The sequence below is a fragment of the Pagrus major genome, chromosome 11 (assembly GCF_040436345.1).
Source record: "Pagrus major chromosome 11, Pma_NU_1.0".
NCBI classification, from domain to species: domain Eukaryota; kingdom Metazoa; phylum Chordata; class Actinopteri; order Spariformes; family Sparidae; genus Pagrus; species Pagrus major.
Window position 1 is genome coordinate 26,705,733 of NC_133225.1, and position 21,930 is coordinate 26,727,662.

Below are 21,930 nucleotides of genomic sequence, written 5' to 3' on the forward strand. Positions count from 1 at the left end.
GGAGAAGAGAGGAGAAGAGGAAGAGCAGGAGGTTGTTCTGGTCTTTGTGTCTCTTTCTCCGAAAGCTCCCAATCCTCCCTCTCCATCTGTTTTCTGTTCGTGTTTGTATGTGTTTGGACTAAAGATAGATGTGCATATCAAAGCCATAGGCCCACACATAAACATATACACTGTGTTTGTATTATTGTGTTCATCATAACAGTAAGAGATGTGCAAGACAAGTATTTTTATTACATGTATTTATAATTGACTTTCAGATTTACTTTAGATTTTTTATCTCCAGGTTGACAACTAGTCTCTCATTCTTTGGCTTTGGATCATACTCTGTTGTACTGGTACTGTTTTGTCTCTTTAGCATTTGTTTGTTGTAAATTTGGAGGTGTTAGAGATTAATTTACCTCATGCTTATATTTATGACTCTTATAAAAAGGCATCTGCTAAATGCAGTCTTATTCTTATCTGAAAGTGGCCTGATTGTTCCTCAGCTAAGTTTCATTTCTGACTGTTCACTTCGTCAGTTGATGATTGTTTTGACTGACAGGAACCACCCACCATACAGCCCTGATTTCAGCGCCTCCCACCTCCAAGATGTCCTGATTGGCCACTTCAAATCTATGATATGGTAAATCAGCAGCAGAGCTCATCATTTTAATGTAGAGGGGTACAGGTTCAGACCAACATGGAGACTACTAAATGCCTAAAAAAGCTTTAATATATGGAATATAATATGGAATGTATTATTGTATTTACATATTAAAAATGATCTGAATTTAAACTATGTGCATTTTCACATGCCAGTATTTTTCATTATATTTTGATGAATTTGATGAGCCAAGTATTTTCAACTTGTAACAAGATACTTTTGTATATTTGCATCCATCTCTGATAACATTCAGGATATTATTTTGCTCAAAAGCTTCAGTTTGTGTGTAAAATTAAACCTCTCCTGCCTCGTGTTCAGGAGTGTTACCAAGTAACTTAAAACATTAACGATGTTAATTATAACGACAAACGATTAATTTCAAACTGCAAAGTGTAAAAGAGCTGTTTCATAAGGTGACAAAACACCTTCAGCTCATTTTGCTGCTTTTCAACAGTACCATCTGACTCAATCTGCTGATAGGGCCAAAAATAAGAGTGTAAATGGACCTTAAAGACCCTGAAAAAATATTTTCTTAACCAGTGTCACACAATTTTCAGCCAATGTAAGAACAGTTTTGTATGTGAGGCTTGTACACAACTTATCATGTTCATCCTCCATTTTAATTTTTACACATATGAAAACTAGTTTTAGGTGGGCGGGGCTCAGTTGGAAAAGGCAACCGCATGTCCTTTGGTGCATCAATCAACATTTAGCAACGTCTGAATCTGAATCTGATGGTATTTGTTTTGGTTTTTTTGGTCACTATCAATTGTTAAACTCTTAAAGATATAATTTGTCACATTCATGGAATAAAATGAATGAAACAACTAGACCTTTGTTATATATTTAGTTATTTATTGAGTTATGTAGTTAAAATAGCCCGAATGTTTCCAACAATGTTCAGAACCAAAATATCCTAATTTTATTCAATGTAGCAGTGCATTTCATCTGGTCACCTGTGGCTGTAACTCTTAGGGAAACATCAGATGGTACATCTGAGAGAGGGGAAGGAAGTTGGTGTTGACGAATGTGACTAAACGTAACGTAGAAACAACTTTAATACATCACCTCGTCCTGCTTGAGTCACATCAGACAGATTTTCAACAGCAATGGTGTTTGTTTCCCAATGAAAACAACAACTCCACTTTTCACCATTTTGATTGAGAGACCCGTTGTGGCATAAATAACATGTTGTGTGTTTATTTTTTAAGATTGTTTTACTGTAAGTGTTGCCTCTTTAGCTGGGAATATTTGATTGTATAAGGAAATACATTTGAAGGTAAGTCTTCAGGGGCTTTTTGTTGGTGTTTAGAAGGCAATAAATGCTATTATAAATAATGAGTCCTTGGGGTACTCAGAATCATGTAAAGTTTTAACATCTACATTTCCATGGCAACTGGGCAGCCTCAATCTACTGATAACTACCATGTGATACAGTAGAAAGCTCCAGAATAAGCAAGAAGTTGGACCTGAGTTTGGAATAAACAAGCTCAGCTGGTTCATAGACTTTGTACACCAGCTAATAATAAGATTATACAATGCTAAAGAAAAATTAAAGATCTTAGTGAAATGTGACATAAAATGCAGCACTACACTGACAAAACATCTGTATGACTCTGTGTACTGCGTTTGTTATTTACCCTGAGAAACGAGTCAAGCGCTCCATTCTCCATGAACTCTGTGATGATCATCGTAGGCCTGCTCTTAGTGACCACGCCCTCCAGTCTGATGATGTTCGGCTGATCAAACTGGCCCATGATCGACGCCTCGGACAGGAAGTCCCTCCTCTGCCTCTCAGAGTAACCAACCTTCAGGGTCTTGATGGCCACAGGAATTTCCTTTTTCCCCACAGGTTTCAGGCGACCTTTGTACACCTCGCCGAACTCTCCTGCAACAGGTGATGACATAATGGGACTGAAATTAAAGCATTCTGTCTAAAAGCAAAACTACAAAGTTTAAAGCTCTTCAGAACAGCGTGTGACACAGCAGGGCAAACCAAGTGCCTGGGACTGTCAGGGACGGTTGTTATTCTATTGCTCCTTTGAATTCAGAGCCTGTAAATAAATTATTACATGATAAAAGAGCTAATAAATAATTGCATTTTAATCACATTTTATGATATAAAATGGGTCTTCTGTGAAATCAGAAGGGCATTTGGCTACCGTTCATTATTAAAAATCCTCCATCAATCAAACAATGAGAGCATATTGTTCAATGAGAGGGGCAGGTCGAGTCAAACACATAAACTCTCGCTCAGTGGTGGAAGCTGCCCTCTGCTTCCTCAGTCTCATACTGATGGGCTTTGAGCGAGCAGATTGAGGTCGAGAGCTTTGCTCAAGGCCACGCTGAAGGTGTTTTCTGCAGACTGAAAGAACAACAAAATATTGAGTCCCCACAAAAGCTCCTCTCAAAGGTAATAACAGGTTAGTAGTGAAGGTGGCAAACAAGACAAAAGGGACAGCACCTTTATTATTGCTAAGGTACTTGGCTTTACACACCACGCCTCAGCTTTCATCTTGAGGCTTAGACAGTCAGGTGACCTCATGGATAAAGAGACTATAGGAGTCTCATGCAGAAGCAGATGTCTCATGTCAAACAATGGCAGCACCCATGGGGAGGGTATTTGTATGAGGCAAGTAAACTGAATATTTAGATTTGTTTCTAAGAATAGAAACAAAATAAAATGTATGATGGCACCCGTAACTTCATTTGTTTTTTTCCTCCTCTGTTTGATTTATATGTGCATGGAAGCTGCACTGCTGGGGGTAAAGAGTGTACACTTGCCAGGGGAACATCAGTTTGTTCCTGTCAGCCATGTTTTTCTGTTAACGTTTGGCGTCCTTCTTCTGGACTACTCAGTATGTTCTCTATGGTTAAATAGAGTGCTGTAGGAATGAATGCTGAAACCTGGAAGTGAGTGAGCAGTTTGATGTTTACGGTTCCCTCGTCTCTTATCAGTGGGTTTCTTTAATGGATTTTCAATTAGATTTCTAAAATAAGGTCTGTTGTTAACAGAAGCTTAAGAGATTTTCGCATCTTGTTCTAAGTCATAAAATACGTCACTAAATATCCCAATCAAAACTTTTAAAGCTTTTACATGTCTGAAAAAGGGAAAGAAGCTGCTAAATGAGACCAACTCATCTACACTCGTCTACTCAGTAGTTCGTCTTTAGAGGCAATCTATACTAACATTTCAACTTGTAGAGTGATGAATTTATAGTTAAGTGTGTTTAGTATAGTGTAGTGAGAAGCTTAGTAGTGGTGATGTTTAAGTCCAAGTAGCTTTTTACTTCTGGCGATTACATTTACATACAGCTTTAAAAACCATAAACATAGTGTTCATTTGTGAAGATTATCTTGCGGGACATGTTTGCCACAGACCTTATTTACTGCAATAATCCAAAATGCAATTGAAAATTTCCATGGGTGTTTTGTCGAGGGAACCTGGGAGATGCTAATTTCTGGGTTAGCATAGAAAAAACGCCATCCCCACCATGTCTTAAACAATTCATAATAATGACATCATCAGGGTTATTTGTCAGCTCCTCCAAAGTCGTGGAAGACTTTACGGTCGGGTTCTGTTCAACTAGAACTAGTTCGTATGAACGTTGGAAATCTAAAGAGTTTATAATTGAGAGCGGCCACACTACAAGACGGACCACAACATTACAAAGACAGGGAAGTTGATCTTGCATAAAAATGGGGATAACAATGCCGTTTTTAGACAGTCTCTCCTAGAAGTTTCGCTTAGTCGTTCACATGAGAAGTTAAGCAGTTTTATCGATCCTTCATTCAACTGTTTTTTCTGGAGGTATTCACTGGCACAACTGAACTGATCATAAAATACTTAAAGTGCCTCAAAAATTGTACAAACCGTAACTAAATGTGCTTCCTTGCTTTTCACCTCTGCTTTCTGCTCAGTTGATGTGCACATGGAGGGTTTTGTGGATGTTAGAAAACTAAAAGCTCTCAGAGAGGTTTTCTTGTTCATGTGTCTTTCTTTATACATATCTATGTTGATCTATGAATTGGTTTCTAACGCTTCTAACCTCAATGCCTTGCACTTGTTCAATGCACAGAAAATGTCCTTACAGTGCTGGAGACACAGATGTCTTTTGTCAAAATAAATGCAGCCGTATGCTATTGCTTTGGGACATGAAAATTGAATATCACTTCAAAATAAAAGTCCTCATCTCTGAGATAAAAATCAGCGTGTGAATAATGGATGAGTGATGGGAATTGGATGACAGGCTGCGTCGTCCTGTCGCACTGTGATCTCTGCTCCGCATCTCACTGCTCATTAGAAAACTATCTACCGCCGTAAACCAGCAGAAGAAAAGATGGATGGAGGGCAGAAATAGGAAGGAGAATGGAGAGATGACAGGGTAAGAAAGGAGAGATGAGGCGAAGGATAGAAATGAGATAGTATTGATAATAAGGGAGAAGAGGGAAGGAGGTATGAAAGGATGGATGGAGAGGAATGATTTTGCAAAGAGAGGAGAGATAAGATGATATGTCACTTCCTGTGGTGATGGTTTAAGAGAAGATGGAGCAAAAGAAGAAATATTCAATGGTTGTGTTTTAAAATCTTAAATCTACAGTACATTTAAACATAGTAGAAGTAAATTAAGTGGCCTGTCAGGTGAGCTGTCATTGCTCCTTGCTATAGTATATTAAAGTGTCCCAGGACTCGACTTCATTCAAATAAAGTGCTTTTTAAGAATGACATTTCTTACAGTGTGGGTGATAGTAATAAGGAGAGAGGAAAATTGAGGGGTGTTATCACAGAGGGAGAGCAAGAGAGAGTGAGGTGAGATATTTTTACTATCTCCTCAGGGTGCTTTCTTCTTTTATCTTCCCTCCTCAATCTGTTGTTCTGCTTTTTCCCCCTTGGTTCTTTATTTTAGCATTTCTCTATACGCAAACAAACTCTAAAACACCAGAGGGCCTCAATCACAGAGAGAGATGAAGATAGGAGGAAGTATCAAAGAAAAACAGAAAGAAAAACAAAAGAAGAAAGTCGGAGAGAGGGAAAAGAGCAGCAGATAAAATTTCATATTCTATCGCAGCAAAATGGGAGAGATTCAACCGTTTAAGGGCTCAAAGTCTGGCCACTTCTCAATCACCCAGGCTCATATTTTCTCCTGCCTCCCCGTAGTTTTCATCCCTCCTCTGTCACCTCTAGCTGAGGTGAGAAACCTTCCCGTGAGAGAAATAAAGCAAGAAACGGAGGGATTACGGGAAGCCTCTGAGAGTGGCTCAACAGACCAAAGCCTAAAGCACACACTCTCAGCGGTGAGGGGCTGAATCTGGTTCATGACCTTTATCACCCAGAGCTCCATGGCCATTTGGGTTTGATTGGTTTTGGTACAAGGAAAAAAAAAGTTAAGAGTATCCCAGAGAATATCATCTGGAGTGAAAACATTTCTTGATTTATTTCGGTTTGAGGTAGAGGACAAATATCAGAAATTAATCATTAAAGATTCAAGTCTGGGTGGGAATCTCTTGGCACCTCATGATTCAAATCAATCCTGATTCAAGGGGCTACGATGCAATTTGATGCATCAAAATGTTTTGTGGTGATTTGTACACATTTATTTTTACTTACTGACCACTTGTTGCTTTTAAAACATAGCTTAAAGTACAGTTCAAAAGTCTGAGTCCACTAGTTAAAATACTTTCCATGGTACTGCCACACTGGACTTATGGGATAACATGAGTCTTCAGGTTTTGCATAAGCTTGTGGAGTCCATGCCAGCTGGGAACATATCAAACTGAAATTGCTACAGCCAATCACACTGCTCAGGTTTTGGTTTAAAATTTCAGATAATTGAGTTTCCTGCATCGAGACATAATCTTTTAAGAGAGAATCATGATGGATCTAAGAAATGATTGTTTTACCCCTCTCCTAATTCATACCATGAACCAATATAAATTTTGCTATTCTATCCATCACCAGCGTAACTTATTACTGCGCACTAGAGTCTTTGCTTTGGCTGCAGTGCCTAGCTGCCATTAGAAAGTAGCTCAGTTAGTTGTGGGGCTATGTGGCCTTATCGCAAGATGGTCTCTAGTTTCATTTATGTTTGAAAGATGTTTGAATCAAGTGTCTTTGACGATGAGTTAACATGGTAATTAAGCTCGTCTTAGTTCGATAAAAGAGAGAAAGTTGAGTTCAGACAGTGAACGGTTGTGTTGGAAAAAGTAGGAAAATAGGTGTAAAAATATCTTCTCTCTTGACATTTGGTGAGTTTAGTAGCAAACTCACTGCTGCCATTTATCTCCCAGGTGAAACTATGGGGGCTATCAGGCACCTTTGAGGTACAAAGTGGTATTGCAAGACAGGACGGGCAGGAGCTAGCTGGTTAGCATGCCAACTTGAGTTGAAATCAGTGCAACACAGTACATAGATGTCTTTGACATAATGTTAACTGTTGTTTCTTCACATTCTGCTGATAATGTTAGTTCATTTCATTGTTTTAAACCAACATTCTGGCTACTTAATTTGTGTTATGCATCATGTGAGCACAATATAAACTAAAAAAGAGAGTTCTTCTAACTAGATTTTGACACAATGCCCCGTTATAAGACCAGACCAAGATGAATATTACAGGACCTGTTTAGTGCATTTCAATAGTACATGTTCTCAACTAAGCATACACAGAGTCCCAGAAAACCACCAGTACTTCTAGGCTGAAATATTGCTATTTGAGGTTTTTATCTGTGAGAATTATCTTGTGGAGAGGGCTACAAGAGAAGTAAAACCTGAAATAATTAAAGTACCAAAAGAAAACTGACAGTGAACCTCTGGCTTTTGGAGGCCTGGGGCAGTTCAAAAAAAGATTACAAAATTGAATGCAGAATTGACATACAGCCAACGTCTTTGAGACCTTGAATAAGTAATTTATTCATAAATTTGATGCAAATGTCCACATTAGGCATTAATATCACCTTTAAAAGTCTACGTGTGACAGGAAATAATGATTTTATTATGTTTTGGTGCAAAGCTCCAGGTTATTCTCCAGTATTTTGTATTCCCAATAGTTTCTTCAGGCATTACACAAATTAAATCATAAACAGATGTGAGTTTGATCTGAGGAATAACAACAGTGATTGAAGTGATAAATACTTAGTTGAGAGATGAAAGAGTTTGAATATGCAAATGTCTTGATGGCTGGATGTTCTCCTGGTTTCATCTCGTGCTGTCACTGATGTATGCTGCAGTTTGTGAACCTATTTTTAACCTTGAATGGTTGGTTTTGGCACGTGATTTACATATTTGTATTTAATGTTTTCTGTATTTTGTCTTATTCTCAAATCTTGGTGCTCTGTGTTTTACCTGACTTGAATCCCCTTGAGACAAAAAAGCAGAAGAGAAATGCTTGAAGGTCTTGGATAGTTTCAGTTCTCAGTGATCAATGGTAAAATAAAGCACTTGATCTAAGCTAAGTTTTTCCCTATTTTTTGTTTCTTGTTGCCATCTTTTTTCCATTTTTACATACGACAGCTGAAACGCAAAAACTCTGCACCCCTACAAAAAATTTCAGAGGATGCTCTGGGACTCCATTTCACATCCAACGTTCTCTATTTGCCAAACATCACACAGCATTTTTACAGTGAGAGCTCGGATAGCCAAAGAGAATGCATGAAGACAGTTTTAATTTATTCTGGTGAAAGTTTTCAGCATGAATAAAACATCTCTCCTGACTTCAAAGGACCAAAATAAAGCAAAAATAATAAATTGGTATTTTGCGTCTCCAGATCTTTCTCATTGACACAAAAGTGTTGCACCGCTGAAGAAATTGATTAGCTTACTTTAAATGTCTGCTGTTTCAAGTGACAGCTGGTCTTCATTAAAGGAAACCAAGGTATACTTTTCTGACATTCACTTTTGAAGCAGTTTATGGTGTTTATGAACTCGGACTGTGATATATCTTTTTATATCGTTATCTTCAGCAAGAGCTCTTGTACAGACTGAACGCCACAGCAATATTTGCAGTGGAGGAAGAAATATAATATATTTTACTTAAAGACTTATTTCACTGCTGGAAAGATGGCCCTTAAAACTGAGCTGTCTGTGCAGTAGAAAGATGCACATGTTTTTTAAATTGGTAAACCTACAACAACCAGAAGGCACTGCGCCGCACTAGACCAATAAACACTCCTGCTGATGGGTAACTCACTGCGAGTTCCTGCTCTCCACAAAGAGTTTAGAATCATTAAGTTGCATTTCTAGGGAAAAGTTTTACAAATAATAAACCTCCATGGATGAAAATGTTGTGCCAGAAAGAGTCATAATTGATCTTGTTTGCAGTTCAAGGTGTCTCTCCCTCTCTTGGTCCGTCTATACTCTCTATGTCCATGAATGTGGGTACACAAAAATGACGATGGACAATCTGTGGTTGATACAACAGCCCTAAAATCAACCAGTTGTTCAGTTGCATATACTTCCACCATTGTAGTGATACAAACTGGTTAGAAATCAACAAAGCTCCTCTTTAAGTAAAACCAACAATACCACACTGTTGAAACTTGTTACAAGTAGAAGTCCTACATTCTCAATTTTACTTAAATAAAAGCATAAAATATTAGCATCAAAATTTACTTACAGTACAAAAAGTAAAAGCACTCATGATGCAGAATGGCCCCTGTCAGAATAATGTATATTACAGTATTTAACCATAATTATTGAAGCATTACACACATAACTTCAGTGTTGCAGCTGGTAATAGTGAAGGTATTCTCTACCTGATCCGATGACTTCCTCTATTTTGACACAGGAGGGATCGATTTCCTTGGCAAACTCCCGGACAGCCTCATTGGGGTCCTCGTAGGTGAAGGGGTCGATGTAAATCTTGACCCCTGGTGAACTGTGACCTTCAGACAGGGTGGGAAAGGTCACAGTGGGGGTGGGACCACTGAACATGTCCGGCCTCAGCGTCACCTCTGAGGAGAAAATTAGCAAGTGAAAACAAGTATAAACACTGTTCTGAAAGTTTGGTGTACGTCAGCATATATGAAGGTAGAGCTTATTTAAAGTTTCAGTAATGGTCGCACCTCCTCCTGTGTTGTACTGCTGCAGCTTGTCACCGTACACACTCTCCTTCAACTGCCTTCTTCTGCAGGCAGAGACACAAGCAGAGAGAAAAAAAAGTTAGAAATGATAATTGGTTGTCTTCTCTTCAGCTGAGTTAAAGTAAATAGTCATACTGAACGTCAAAAGTAGTCTGTTGAGAAAAGGAAAAAGTCTTTGAGGACTTCATTAGTGTTGGGTGACTTGTTATTGTTCTGTGTTGTCAGCCTTTGTTTCCTGCGTTCATCTGAGGCTGGAACTAAAGAAATTCACACTGTTTTATTTTAATATGTCAACTGATCTTCATAACAGACAACTTATGCCACGCACAGGAGAGACAGCTTTGTCACTTGTTACTTCTGAGAGGTCACGGGGTCACAGAAACTCATAAAATCATGACCTATTTTAAAACTGCTGTGGGAAGAAATGTTCCTGTGTAAAATCTAAAAAATTGAGCTACCATTTCTAGTGATTATGAATTTTGTTATCAATAAATTCTAATTAAAACTCATATTTAATATTTTAATTAGAATTTAATGTTTTTAAAGTCTATGCATAAAATATGGAGCTGCATATTGTTGCACAAAAAGTAACTGTAGTAGTTTATCCCTGGTGGGTTGATGATTTCTGTACAAAAAATACCAGGATTATTCTAAACTAGCAAATCGGTTTAAACTGATGTTCACATGGATTTTGCGCCCCAATGCACATTGTTCACTGGAGCTTATAGTAAACACTGTCCTTTTTTGTCAAAGCCTCCTATAGTTCATAAAATTTTAACAAAACGCATGGGAAGTCAGCTTTCAGCCTCTTTGGCCCTCGTCTCTGAACAGTCTGCCTGTGGATCTGAGGGACTTCACCTCTGTGAACTCATTCAAAAGAAACTTCTTTTTAGCCTGGCTTTTATTCAGGCTGCCTCGTCATGTTTTTAAAATTCCTAACATTGATTATCTTTATTCATTTTACTCAGTATATTTTACATGTTTTATTCACTTTTAGATATTTTAAAAGGGCTCCATTTAGCAATTTGGAGCATTTTTTTGTATGAATCAAAAAATTGAGCAGACTGTACCTTGACGTGAAAAATGACACCACCCCTGTCCTTTTACAAGCCTGTGGATGATGTGTCCATGTTGTTTAATGTTACTGGATGTGGATTTTTTTGTGAAGAACTTGATTTTCTGCGACAGTCCAAAGGATGTGAGTTAATGTGCATTCTCCCTCCGCTCAGCTAGGGCAACGCAATCTAACATTAACCCCTTTAATAATTTATTGTTAATGTATTGTTTTATTATTGCAATAATAATGTTCTTGAGTCTTGAAAAATTGTTCATTGTCGTTTTCCCTTTTTTGTCTGTGCTGGTTTCATTTTGCTCTTGAAAGCACTTTGGGCTGCATGTCTGTATAGAAGGTGCTATATAAATAAAGCTGACTTGAGTTGTTATGAGCAAAGTCATAAAAATGTTTTTTATGTAATAAATAGTTAGAAAATGCATATAAGCAAAAATCAACCAGACTTTCTCAAAAAATGTAAAAAAAAGAAAAAAGTCACTGGTATATGTGAAACTTTATTCTCAAGCTACACTACACTACTGCCTTCCAACTGCATCTCACAGCGTCTGCAGCAGATTTAATTTGCTCAGATGTCATTGAAAAGGCTCAGTTCTCATCACATGACCAAAGTCTGGTGCTTCACATGATAACAGATGGTCGAACAGAGCGGTGGGGATCATAAACCTGTTCCCACGTGATGGAAGCTCTGACTCAGAGATGTGACAGAAAGCTCTTTTGGTCACAATAGACCTATTTCAGAGAAGGCATCTTGACATGTCACAGAAGGAAAAGCACAGGTTGTGAATTGATGAGGGCCGAATTCCATTTAGCTGCTTCAGTTTCAGGGTCCTGGTGCTGTGCATGCTGGAACACTGTCACATTGTCTGGGCAATTAACACCAATGCTTTATCTAGTATGACAAGTCAAAACGTCTGCTGTGAAAATGGCTAATAAATGGTTGAGATACTTGGTGTTTACACTGCAGATAACCTGATTTTCAGGTTGTTGTTTTTTTATCATTTATTGTTTTGTGTCTGATTTTCAAACATTTGGATATATACAGACAAATCTCCAGATTTAAAAGAAAAAGGAAAAGGAAAGTGATGAGTGTTACTGAAACATATCATGTGCTTCAGGACATTCTGATTCAATTCAACAATTCAAAGTACGTCAAATATGAAACAGGGTATTACCTCTACCAGTTAGGATACCAGTTAGCACGTGTGGGTGTATGTGTATAAGATGGGTTGTGTGTATAAGAGTGTGAGTATGTGTGTGCCTATGTGTTACCTGGTACAGATGATGGCAATAGCTACCAATGAGACGATGCACACTCCACCTACTAAAGAGCCTGCAATCAGGGAGAGCTGCTGTCCAAGCTCTGACTTATACTCATCTGCAGAAACACACACACACACACACACACACACACACACACACACACAGTGAAAAGAGAGGTATTATTTTTATAGTTTTTGAGACTCTCGCATACACACAGCTAAGCATTTCTGGAGGGGGAAATACAAACCTGACAGTTTCTCTCTCCCTAACAAACATAAAATATCATTTGCAAGGCTCATTTTACATGACTGCAAGCACACACAAATTCATGCACACACACACACACACACACACACACACAAAGTAGGGCAGAATTTAATTACTTCACAGCCAGATTTTCACTCTTGCTCAACCTCTCAAATTTCCTCTCTCAGTCCTGCACTCTCTTTCCTCTCCACCGAAAAACCTCCACCGACACACACACACCTCCACACACTTCAACCAGCCACCCACCCATCCACCCACTTACCGTCGGTGAGTGTTTGGAAGAGCATGTCCTTGCTGTAGGCGCCGTAGCCGGCCACAGTCCGGGCCCTCACCTGGACCACGTAGCCAGTCCCCGGCCTCAGACCCTCCAGGACAACGTTGGGTGTTTCGCTGCGGACCATTGAACTGTTCAGTACTGACGTCTGGGACTGAGGAGGAGGTTTAGAGGGAGATTAATATGTTTCACAGCGATCCAAGACAGACTGTAATACTTCTTCAGTCACAGACTACGAGAGACTAAATTTAGTGCTCAGTTTTGGCCTTCAGCTAAGACAAGATTGATTCTTCCAAAGTTTCAGGCCAAACTGAGACGTTCACCATTTTCAGACTGTGACACCACAGACACTCAGACAGGAGGAGTTGTAACTGCAGCATCTTGAGTTCAAATTTATCCGGGATCTTTGTAATAGTGTGCCAATCTCCAGCACATTCAATGCCAACAGTAAAAAAGACATTTCAAGTATCTTCAACTCCATTTTGTTTCTGCACTCCAAACACTTGAATTATCTGCCTTTGTCTATCTACTCACACCTTAAAGAGCCAGTTCAACAACATCATTAAAGACATTTTTACATTTACTCCTGGTGGAACATTATCTAGTTAAGGAATTAGATTTGGTTTTATTTTTCCATATTGAGACATCTGCCTCCATTCAAATACAAAGCAGGGGTGGATTTTCATTTGCGGTGATCAAAGCAGAGAAAAATGACATTTCGAACATGTGTTTCTCCAGATATACTGTCCCAGTTAGTGAGAATAATCCACAGCCCTCACCATGAACAGACGTATTGGAACTATTTTCTACTTAAACCTACGTAAATCTATTTATGTTCATTGTGTTGGGGCAGAAGTTTCACAAAGGGCAGATCTCTGAACCTCTGCACATAAAACCAAACATTTTTTGTGATTTGGTTGAACTGACCCTTGAACAGCAGGTTACCACCAGGATGACAATCATTTGTTTTACTGCCCTCTCTGCCTTAAAGTTTAACTCTGTTGCAGCTCTGAGACCATCCACCCAGTCACCAGTATAAAATACTGGCATTGTACATTTCTGCAAACTATAGATACATTCAATTTGTATCTACCACCATTTAAGACAGCATTTCAACATTTAATGACACATCAGGACATTTTCCAGCCATGTTTATGGCAACAGAACCAGGTATTTTAAGCCAAAACGTGTTTTCCTGAGCCCAACCAAGTTTTTGTGCCTAAACCTAACAAGAGCACAAGCACAGTGTTGTCACAACACAATTGAAAATTTAACATAAAGAAAGTTGCACATATCAAATGTAAAGTCTGAACATAGTTGAGGCTTGCAGAAATGTGCATTATCAATATTTACTCTCCTGATTGGGTTTGACCTAAAGTAGGTCAGCAAAACAAGAATGACATGTAATCCATGTCATTAACCCATAACAAATTCATTTGATTCAATTCAGCTTGTTCTAATCAAAAAACCCTTTGCAGAAATATTGTCAATTTCACTTTAATCTGCAGACCTCAGTGTGAAAAGTTTTCTCTCTACTGAATAAGTTGTCTCAATGAACATTGGTAAAACTAAATTCTGCAGAGATAGTGGGTCATTGTTTCTAGAAAGACACATTTGCAATTACATTTTGTAAATGTCAATTTTCAGTGTTCTGCGCAGCACAAACAGAATTTCATTTACTCCCATTTTACTCGGGTAGTGACAGCAAAAAGGCAAGATTAAAGCCAAAACTATCTGCAATGCAGACACATAGAGCTGGAAAATAAAAAGTGTTCTGTCATTTTCATCATCTTTATCACTTTCCTCTCATTTCTGGAGCCCCTCTTCCACCTCATACCTCAGTCAGTTTGCCCACAACTATCTTCTTCACACATCTCTGCAGCCCCTTCCTCTTTGACTTCTTGCTCTTTTCAACCCTTTCTTTACTCCATCTCATTAAAATATAGCAAATGGATAATACAGTTAATTAGCTCTTGCCCACAGAGACAGATCTACCAGAGCTTTCATTCTTCCTTTTGCTCAGTCTTCCTCCTGAGGTGAATCAGGCATCAGACCTATCGTGCCTATCTCATAAAGTGAAGGCTACAACCTTTTACCCCTATCTTTCCATGCCCTCCTTCTGTGCTTCCTCTGACCAATTTCTTACAGATAAAAAGGTTCTACTGCGGCAAAGTCGAAATGGTCCAGAGGGAACGACAGATATGGTGTGATGACGGCATGAAAGGAAGGGGGGAGGGAATCATGCCATGAGGATGAAGGAGGTGGAGGGGTCGGTGGTAGAGCGATGAGGAGAAGAAGAGAGATGATGGTGATGAGGAGGAGAGTTTAGGAGGGGAAGGAGCAGGAACAGAGGGAGGGCTGGGGGTGGAAAGACGGAGGAAGCGAGAGGGTTATGAAACAACCCAAACGCCAGAATCATGTGTTAGTTTCTGCAAAACCACAGATGAACAGAAGTGAACAATTTTTATGTTGCAACTTGACATTTGTTTAGGTTCAATTTTCTATTTCTCTCTTTTAACAATGCTGCGCTTGTGCTCTGCTTGCGTTTAGACACACAAAAAACACTTTGTTAGGGCTAGGACAACATCATGGTTTGGCTTAAAATTCCTGTTTTGGTCACCACAACAATGGCTTGAGATGGTCTGACTTCCCATGAAAAAATTCGCCACAAAAACAGCTGGAAATGTGCCCAGGTCTCCTTAAAAACACCCAGCTTTGTCATCACAAAAACGGCTGGAGATGGTCCAATTTCCTGTGAAAATAGCCAGCTTTGGTTGCCACATAAACAACTACAAATGTCCCTTGGTCTCCTTAAAAAACACCCAGTTTTGTCACCGCAAAGAACGTCTGGAAATGTCCCCACGGAATTGCATTCGCTCATTTGCCAGCCTTGTGGTTTGTAACAATACCACCACCTTCCCCTCCAAATACCCTTCTCCCCCTTGGTGGTCTTAAACCCTTTTGTTGCTGCTTGTGTATATCTTTTTTGTTACTATTATGATGTGACATGTCTTGTTTCATTCATTAGTGTTAATCCTGTGTTAATCCAGCACCTTGATACACTGCATTTAACATCCTTCAGCTCTAATTTCTTTAAGTGGACTGTTAATATAATGTTCTACGACCAGCCACACTCCTATTGTCATAATTAGGACATGACACAAGAACAACTACAGAGTTTGCAGTGCTAAAAGCTGGGACAGAATAAGATATACAGTAGAGAGATATATTCTGAAGTGGGAAATGGAGGTATTGTGTTGGGGTGGGGTTTGGATGTGGAGGTGTGAGTGAGGGGGGGGAGCACTGCTCGCCACAGTGAGAGGTTAGGGGGCAGCCCATCGGGGAAGGTCTGTTAGCCAGAGATAAGTAGTGGGTAAAAATCCTGCCTCCCTGTGCCATATCACATTTACTACATTAAAACCTCATTATTAATAGAGTGGCTATGAGGGGAGGAATGGGTGAGGGAGGGATGGAGGAGGAGATGGTGGGAATGAAGGTGGAGAAATGACAAAGTATCAGGAAAGGAGGTACGGTACAGCTGTCTGGGAAGAAAAACCTGTCCTCTCTCGCTGCCCAGGCTTATCAAACTGCTCCCTTAGGACTTGAAGCTATGAGCTAAAATTAGTCACTTTATGTGGTTGGCTCGTCTATAGTGCAAGATTCAGTATTTATGCCTTCTTAAGATATGTATCAAGGAAGAAGTTGAAACAATGAAAGAACAAACTGTCAGCTTTTGATTCTGGGTCTTAATTGGCCTCCATGTTAAATAATGTTAAAGTAAAAGGCAGCGGCAAATAAGTGAAGTCGCTGCCCTGATTTTGACAAAGTAAGGGTTTTATCTGTGACTGTCAGACGGCAGCGACACTACAGTGACTGCAGCTCTTTTCACTCTGTCCTAAACTCACTCTAATTGCTCTCTGAGAGGCAAAAACTCAACTTCTTCTTTCTGCTCTTCTCTATCTTTCCCTGGAACTTCACTTTTTGCCAAAAACTAAGGGAAGTTGGGATGCTGAAGATGCTGCAGATCCCCATGCAGTGCCCTGCCTCTTAAGATGTATTTTAATGGCTGCAGGATTTTGTTTTCTAATTTGCCACCTCTACAGTTGAGGTTAGGGAAAGACAGTGGTCATGGTTGAATGAAACCCACTGTGAACAGTTGGTAGGAAAGTGGATCTAAACCATGGCTCCTAATAACAAATTCAGACACTTTGTAAAGCCAATATAATCACCTGAACTCCTTCCTAAGAAGTTTTACAGCAGTAAAACAATGTCACACTACTTGTGCCTTTGCTTCTAAGAGAGGCATCACATATTTGAGTAATTATTTGCATGATTTGCACTTTAACAAGGAACACTGTGCAGCTTTTCTAGGAAAGACAGTCAATGGTTAACATCTGAACTACTGAGAGCTCTGCGAAACAGAAACTGCAAACAGTGTTGTTTGATCAACGTGTTTTTAGGTGCCACATTCTAATAGTGGCGTACATGCATTTCATTAACTGGAGAGGAATTACACTTAATAAGCTCTGAAAGATCTCACTGAATCATATTTCAGGAAAGAAAATTAGTAACGAGGATAATTATGACCCAGCTTTTGTTATATTAGACACTGGATCTGCATGTATTGAACATTTAAATAGCATTTACTGTAAAATAGGGTTGCAGGTAACGATTGTTTTCACTGTCGATAAATGTGTGGCTTATTTTCAATGACTAATTGATTAGCTGTTTGCTCTTAAAAAATGTTGATCAGTTTCCCAAAGCCCAAGATGACCTCCTCAAATGACTTGTTGTGTCCATAACCCAAAGATATTCAGATGACTTTAATAGAGGAGTGAAGAATGCAGAAAACATTCACATTTAAGAAGCTGGAGTATGAGTTGGCAATTAATTGAATAGTTGACAATTAATTGATTAGTCGTAGCAGCTCTCATGTGAGAGCAAGACAGAAAAGAGCATGGTTTGCATACAATATGTAAATAATTGTGCCGTTTTAAGGGTTTATAATCTGATTAAAAGTCTATTCTTGTTGGATACCGAGATTATACTTTGCATACTAAATGCTCATACCAGCACACAGCAACAGTAAACGTATAATAACTTATATAACCATGTCAGTGCTGTATTCAGTTTAGTTAAAGGATGTACATATTAGTATGTAACACACACTGAACCGAGAGACTCGATAACAACCAGAACAATAACAAGGACACACACAAACACACACTCTCTCTTTTCCTTCCTTTATGCAGCACAGTGAAATTATAGCCATATACCATGTTGTGCTGGGAAATTGGAATCTGTGAGTGAGCCCTCTCGAGTCATGGACTTTAGGATTGTGCTTCAGTGTTTTTATCAAAGCGAACAGATAAGACAAAGAGTTGACAAGAGTCATGGGCATTTAAAGTTTGTAGTTGTGTTTGTATCTCTGAGTTTTAGTTAGCTATAGAAACAGCAACACACTGACAGTATGTATTAAGAAGACAAAATAAGTGTAGAGACAAGAAATTGTATCCCCAAAAATGCCCAAAACCATTTTCCTCAGTTCTGTTAAAAGGATTGGAAGATGGCAGGGACTCAAATGTGGGCTGTGGATGAGGAGCTTCTTTTTGGTGTATTTCACACAATCCCTTGTAGGTGCTTTGCTCTTTGTTTTTAATCTGTCTGCAGTGAAAGTCTATCTGTATTTGTGGCTGTTGGCGCAGCTTCAGAAAAGATGAGGATAGTCTTATGCTTAGCTTTGGGTGATAGATATGCTTTTAATTAAACTTTCCGTTTCCAAATGTATTGTGCTTCCCACTGACTGAATTACAAAGAAGACAAGATATGCAGCCGTGGTTTGTCCTTTCTGTGGAGTTTATTCTTTCCTAGAGCAACAGCCTTTGATGGGAAAGCAATCCGGCCCTGCATGTTTCACCCCTGAATCAGAGGCCCTCATTGGTGCCCCGGGTTTGACTTCCTTTATGCAAGCTAGCTAGATCACTGGACTCTGGCGGTGAAGTGTTTTGTGCCTTAGTCCCCTGGTACACACAGATTAGGAACTTGTCCACTACAGGATAGCTGGAGGCTTAATTACTTCAGCCTCACAGAGCAGAGTGGTAGGATTTTTGATTTCAACAGCATCCACTAGCAGATAAATTGGTGCTTTAGTCCTGTCTAAGTGATTCAGCTAGGGAAATAGAAAGATCTTCCAGTGCTCTAAAGATGTTGACAGACACAGCAAAAGAGAAGTGAAGTGAAATTTGTTACCACCACATTCACATTTAATTCTCTTTTGCAAAACATGCAAAACAGGCAAAACAACAACTGTTTCCACTGAGGAATCTGTCTTATTCCATTTCCAACTCTCTTTAGATCTGAATAGGATCTTTAGCAGATAAGAATCAACACGTATGTTGAACCACAGCTCATCAACAGACAAGAAGTCAAATACAAAGTTCAGAGACGGAGAAAGGTAATGGTACCAGGAGTCAGCACACCTAGGTTGATATAATTCTTTATTCTGACCAAGCACCATGGGTCAAGGTTCGGCCACCAGATGCTCACTGGTGAGTTTCCCTCCCAGGTCTGAATCCAGGAGGGAGTACTGGTTAACCAGACATTCAAGATCTGGGAGAAGCACAAACTCCTCAACCATGACAAAGTGGATTCATGGAAGGAGCAGCAGTAACGTGAGCATTTATCAAACTAATTCCACATTTTGAGAATTTAGCAGTTGATCTATGTTTCAACCCTCACCTATGGAATGAGATCACGGATATAAGTGGTCAAAATGGACCACAGACATCTAGAGGGAGCTCAGCGTAGCCTGCTGCTCATTCACATTAGAAGGAGCTGAGGTGGTTTGAGTATCTGATCAGGATGCCTCCCGGGGACCTCTCTTTGGAGGATTTCTGGGCATATCCAGCTGGTAGGACACTGCAGGGCAGACCCAGAACACGCTGGAGGGATTATAAATCTTATCTGGTTTGGGAACGCCTCAGGATCCTCCAGAACGAGCTGGAAGATGCTGCTGGGCACAGGGATGTCTTTACTCTGACCCAGGCCCGATTAAAATGGCTAAATCCTCTGAGGATACTGAGGATAACTGCAAGTGTGTTTTCGTTCGTATTGTTAGCAACCAGGTTAGCATTAGCGTAACTTGCCATTCTCAGCCTAATGCAAAAGAACACAACCTGTTTTTTTTTTCAACCCAATGGCCAACAGTCGACATCCATTGAGTCAGACTGGTCTGGTACAGACAGATCCTAAACATCCAAAGCTCAATGAATGGATGGTTTCCTGCATCAGCTCTCAGGATTTTTCTTGAATGTGTCACAAATGAACAAAAGAGCAACAGTTGTGTCAAATGAATTAGAACAAAGCAAACAGACTACAGGTCTGAAAACGCCTTAAATCACTGTTGATAATTGTCTTATTAATGAAGCTCTGTTTGTTCTAGTGGTTAATGTAAAGCTTTGGCTGCTCTAAAGATCTGCATGGCGTCTTTGTTTTACTTAATTAATTAAACAGTTGATTTAATTGGACATTCATGAGCTCACAGGTCTTAATCTTATTCTGTCGTGTGTTTTACTGCTTATGAAGCCGTAGTGTCTCAAACTATTTTATCAGTTGCACATGTAAGAAACATACAGTGTTTAATTTGTTTAATTATTCAATAAATCTTTCTTTTAGAATTCAGTACAGGTAATTTTGTCTCACCGTTTGTCAAACTCCCACTGTAGCTACTTGTTAATGAATGGAGGCTCATTTTCGCTGCACGACTACAATCAACAATTCATCTGCTGGAATAAAGAGAGGCTCTTCCATCACTGTAAAATCCTGTCAGTATGACTGAAGGCTCTGTGAAATACATGCATTGGCTCAAAGATGAATCCAGACTTATTAGGAAATAATATTGTATTAACGATGATGCGTGAACTTTTTAACAGCCATCAGGCACGAGAATTATAAATCTCAACAATATGTTGACATGTCTCTGTCTTTAGCTGTCCTTCATTAATCATCACATTTCTTATCAACCATTTGTACTTAATAATAACAAAAGGAATATTACAAGAACCACATTTACTGTGTTCAGTTAGTGTTAGTTGAATAATCACTCGAAACAGGAAGAAACAACTAGGCCAGCTTTGTCAAGATCTAAATATCTTTCCACCAGCACCTCTAAAGCTCAGTGAAACATTATATCAAATACAAACACTGGGTAACTGAGTAACAACAAGAGGTGCTGGTTGTTGACTTTTTTTTTTCAAGTCACTGCAGTTTGTCTGGACCTCACATTGATGACAGGACAAAAGAGATAAATTACTCTAATTATTAAGACTTAGGCTAGACACATGGTTCACGCAAGTGTGCAGATGCAAATGACAACTCCTGGCCCAGCTGGCACAAACACGTGTCCCCACTGAACATGTGCGCTCTTATGCACCAGTTGAGGTAACAAACAGCCGTCCTCAAGGGGACGACACATATAGCTAATCAGAGCATTCCCATGACCATAGTAGTAAACAAACACACCGCGTGTGGAGGAATGTGTACTGCTGTGCCTCCTGCACAGAAGGAAGAGAAAAGAAATGAATGAGCTTAGTCAAACTTTGTCAGCTGTGGTTGTTTTGAACAGAAATGAACCCAAACACAAGGGGTCAGCTTTCTCTTCTTGTTTATTCTTAATGTTCCTTTGAGACAGTTTTATTGTGACAATCCAGTTTTATCAAATGTTGTTTTCACAAAACCGAAGCATCAACTTGTTTTGGTCACTGTGTCTTACTTTGTCAAAACATTCCGCTGTTGGACTTGAATTACAACGAGGCGAATTTTATAAGAATAGTTTGACATTTTGGGAAATTAGTTTCATGTTATAGCGTTCACAGGCTGTAAGGCCCACACTAGCTAGCGCTTATGAGTGTTTTCAGGTAATACACTAAAAAAGTGACAAAGCATAAAACCGATCTTGCGTGCCATTTGTGTTTGCATACTTGCATGGACCATGCTCCTGCCCTTTGAGGTGAAGGAAGGCAGTTGTTCTCACCACTGGACTGGATTGGTCTTCATGCTAAGCTAAGCTAAGCTTAGGAGCTCCTCACTTCGTATTTAAAGCACATACATGAGATTTGGTATCGCTGCCCTCATGTGAGTGTTTGTAAATGTAAAGTGTTCATTCATCATCTGGTGCAGACAGACACTTTGTAAATAAACATACCAGCAATAGTTTTTCCCTCTTTGATTTAAGTTATTATGAGCTCAAGTATTTGACACCGATGCAGCTTCTCAGCAGCCGTCCTGGTAACAGATGACTTAGATGAAGCTGATATTGATCAACTCTAACAGATTACTGGT

General features: G+C 39.4%; 1 protein-coding gene across 1 annotated transcript in view; it reads right to left on the minus strand.

Annotated features, from left to right (window-relative positions):
* Nucleotides 1-21,930, minus strand: part of LOC141005101 (ephrin type-B receptor 1-like) — a 101,422-nt gene that overhangs the window by 15,859 nt on the left and 63,633 nt on the right. Inside the window, exons 10-14 of the mRNA XM_073476861.1 lie at nt 12,580-12,745; nt 12,060-12,165; nt 9,701-9,762; nt 9,392-9,589; nt 2,284-2,531 (exon numbers count right to left, since the gene is read on the minus strand). Of these exons, the coding sequence (XP_073332962.1) occupies nt 2,284-2,531; nt 9,392-9,589; nt 9,701-9,762; nt 12,060-12,165; nt 12,580-12,745 (780 nt within the window). The remainder of the gene's footprint in view (nt 1-2,283; nt 2,532-9,391; nt 9,590-9,700; nt 9,763-12,059; nt 12,166-12,579; nt 12,746-21,930) is intronic.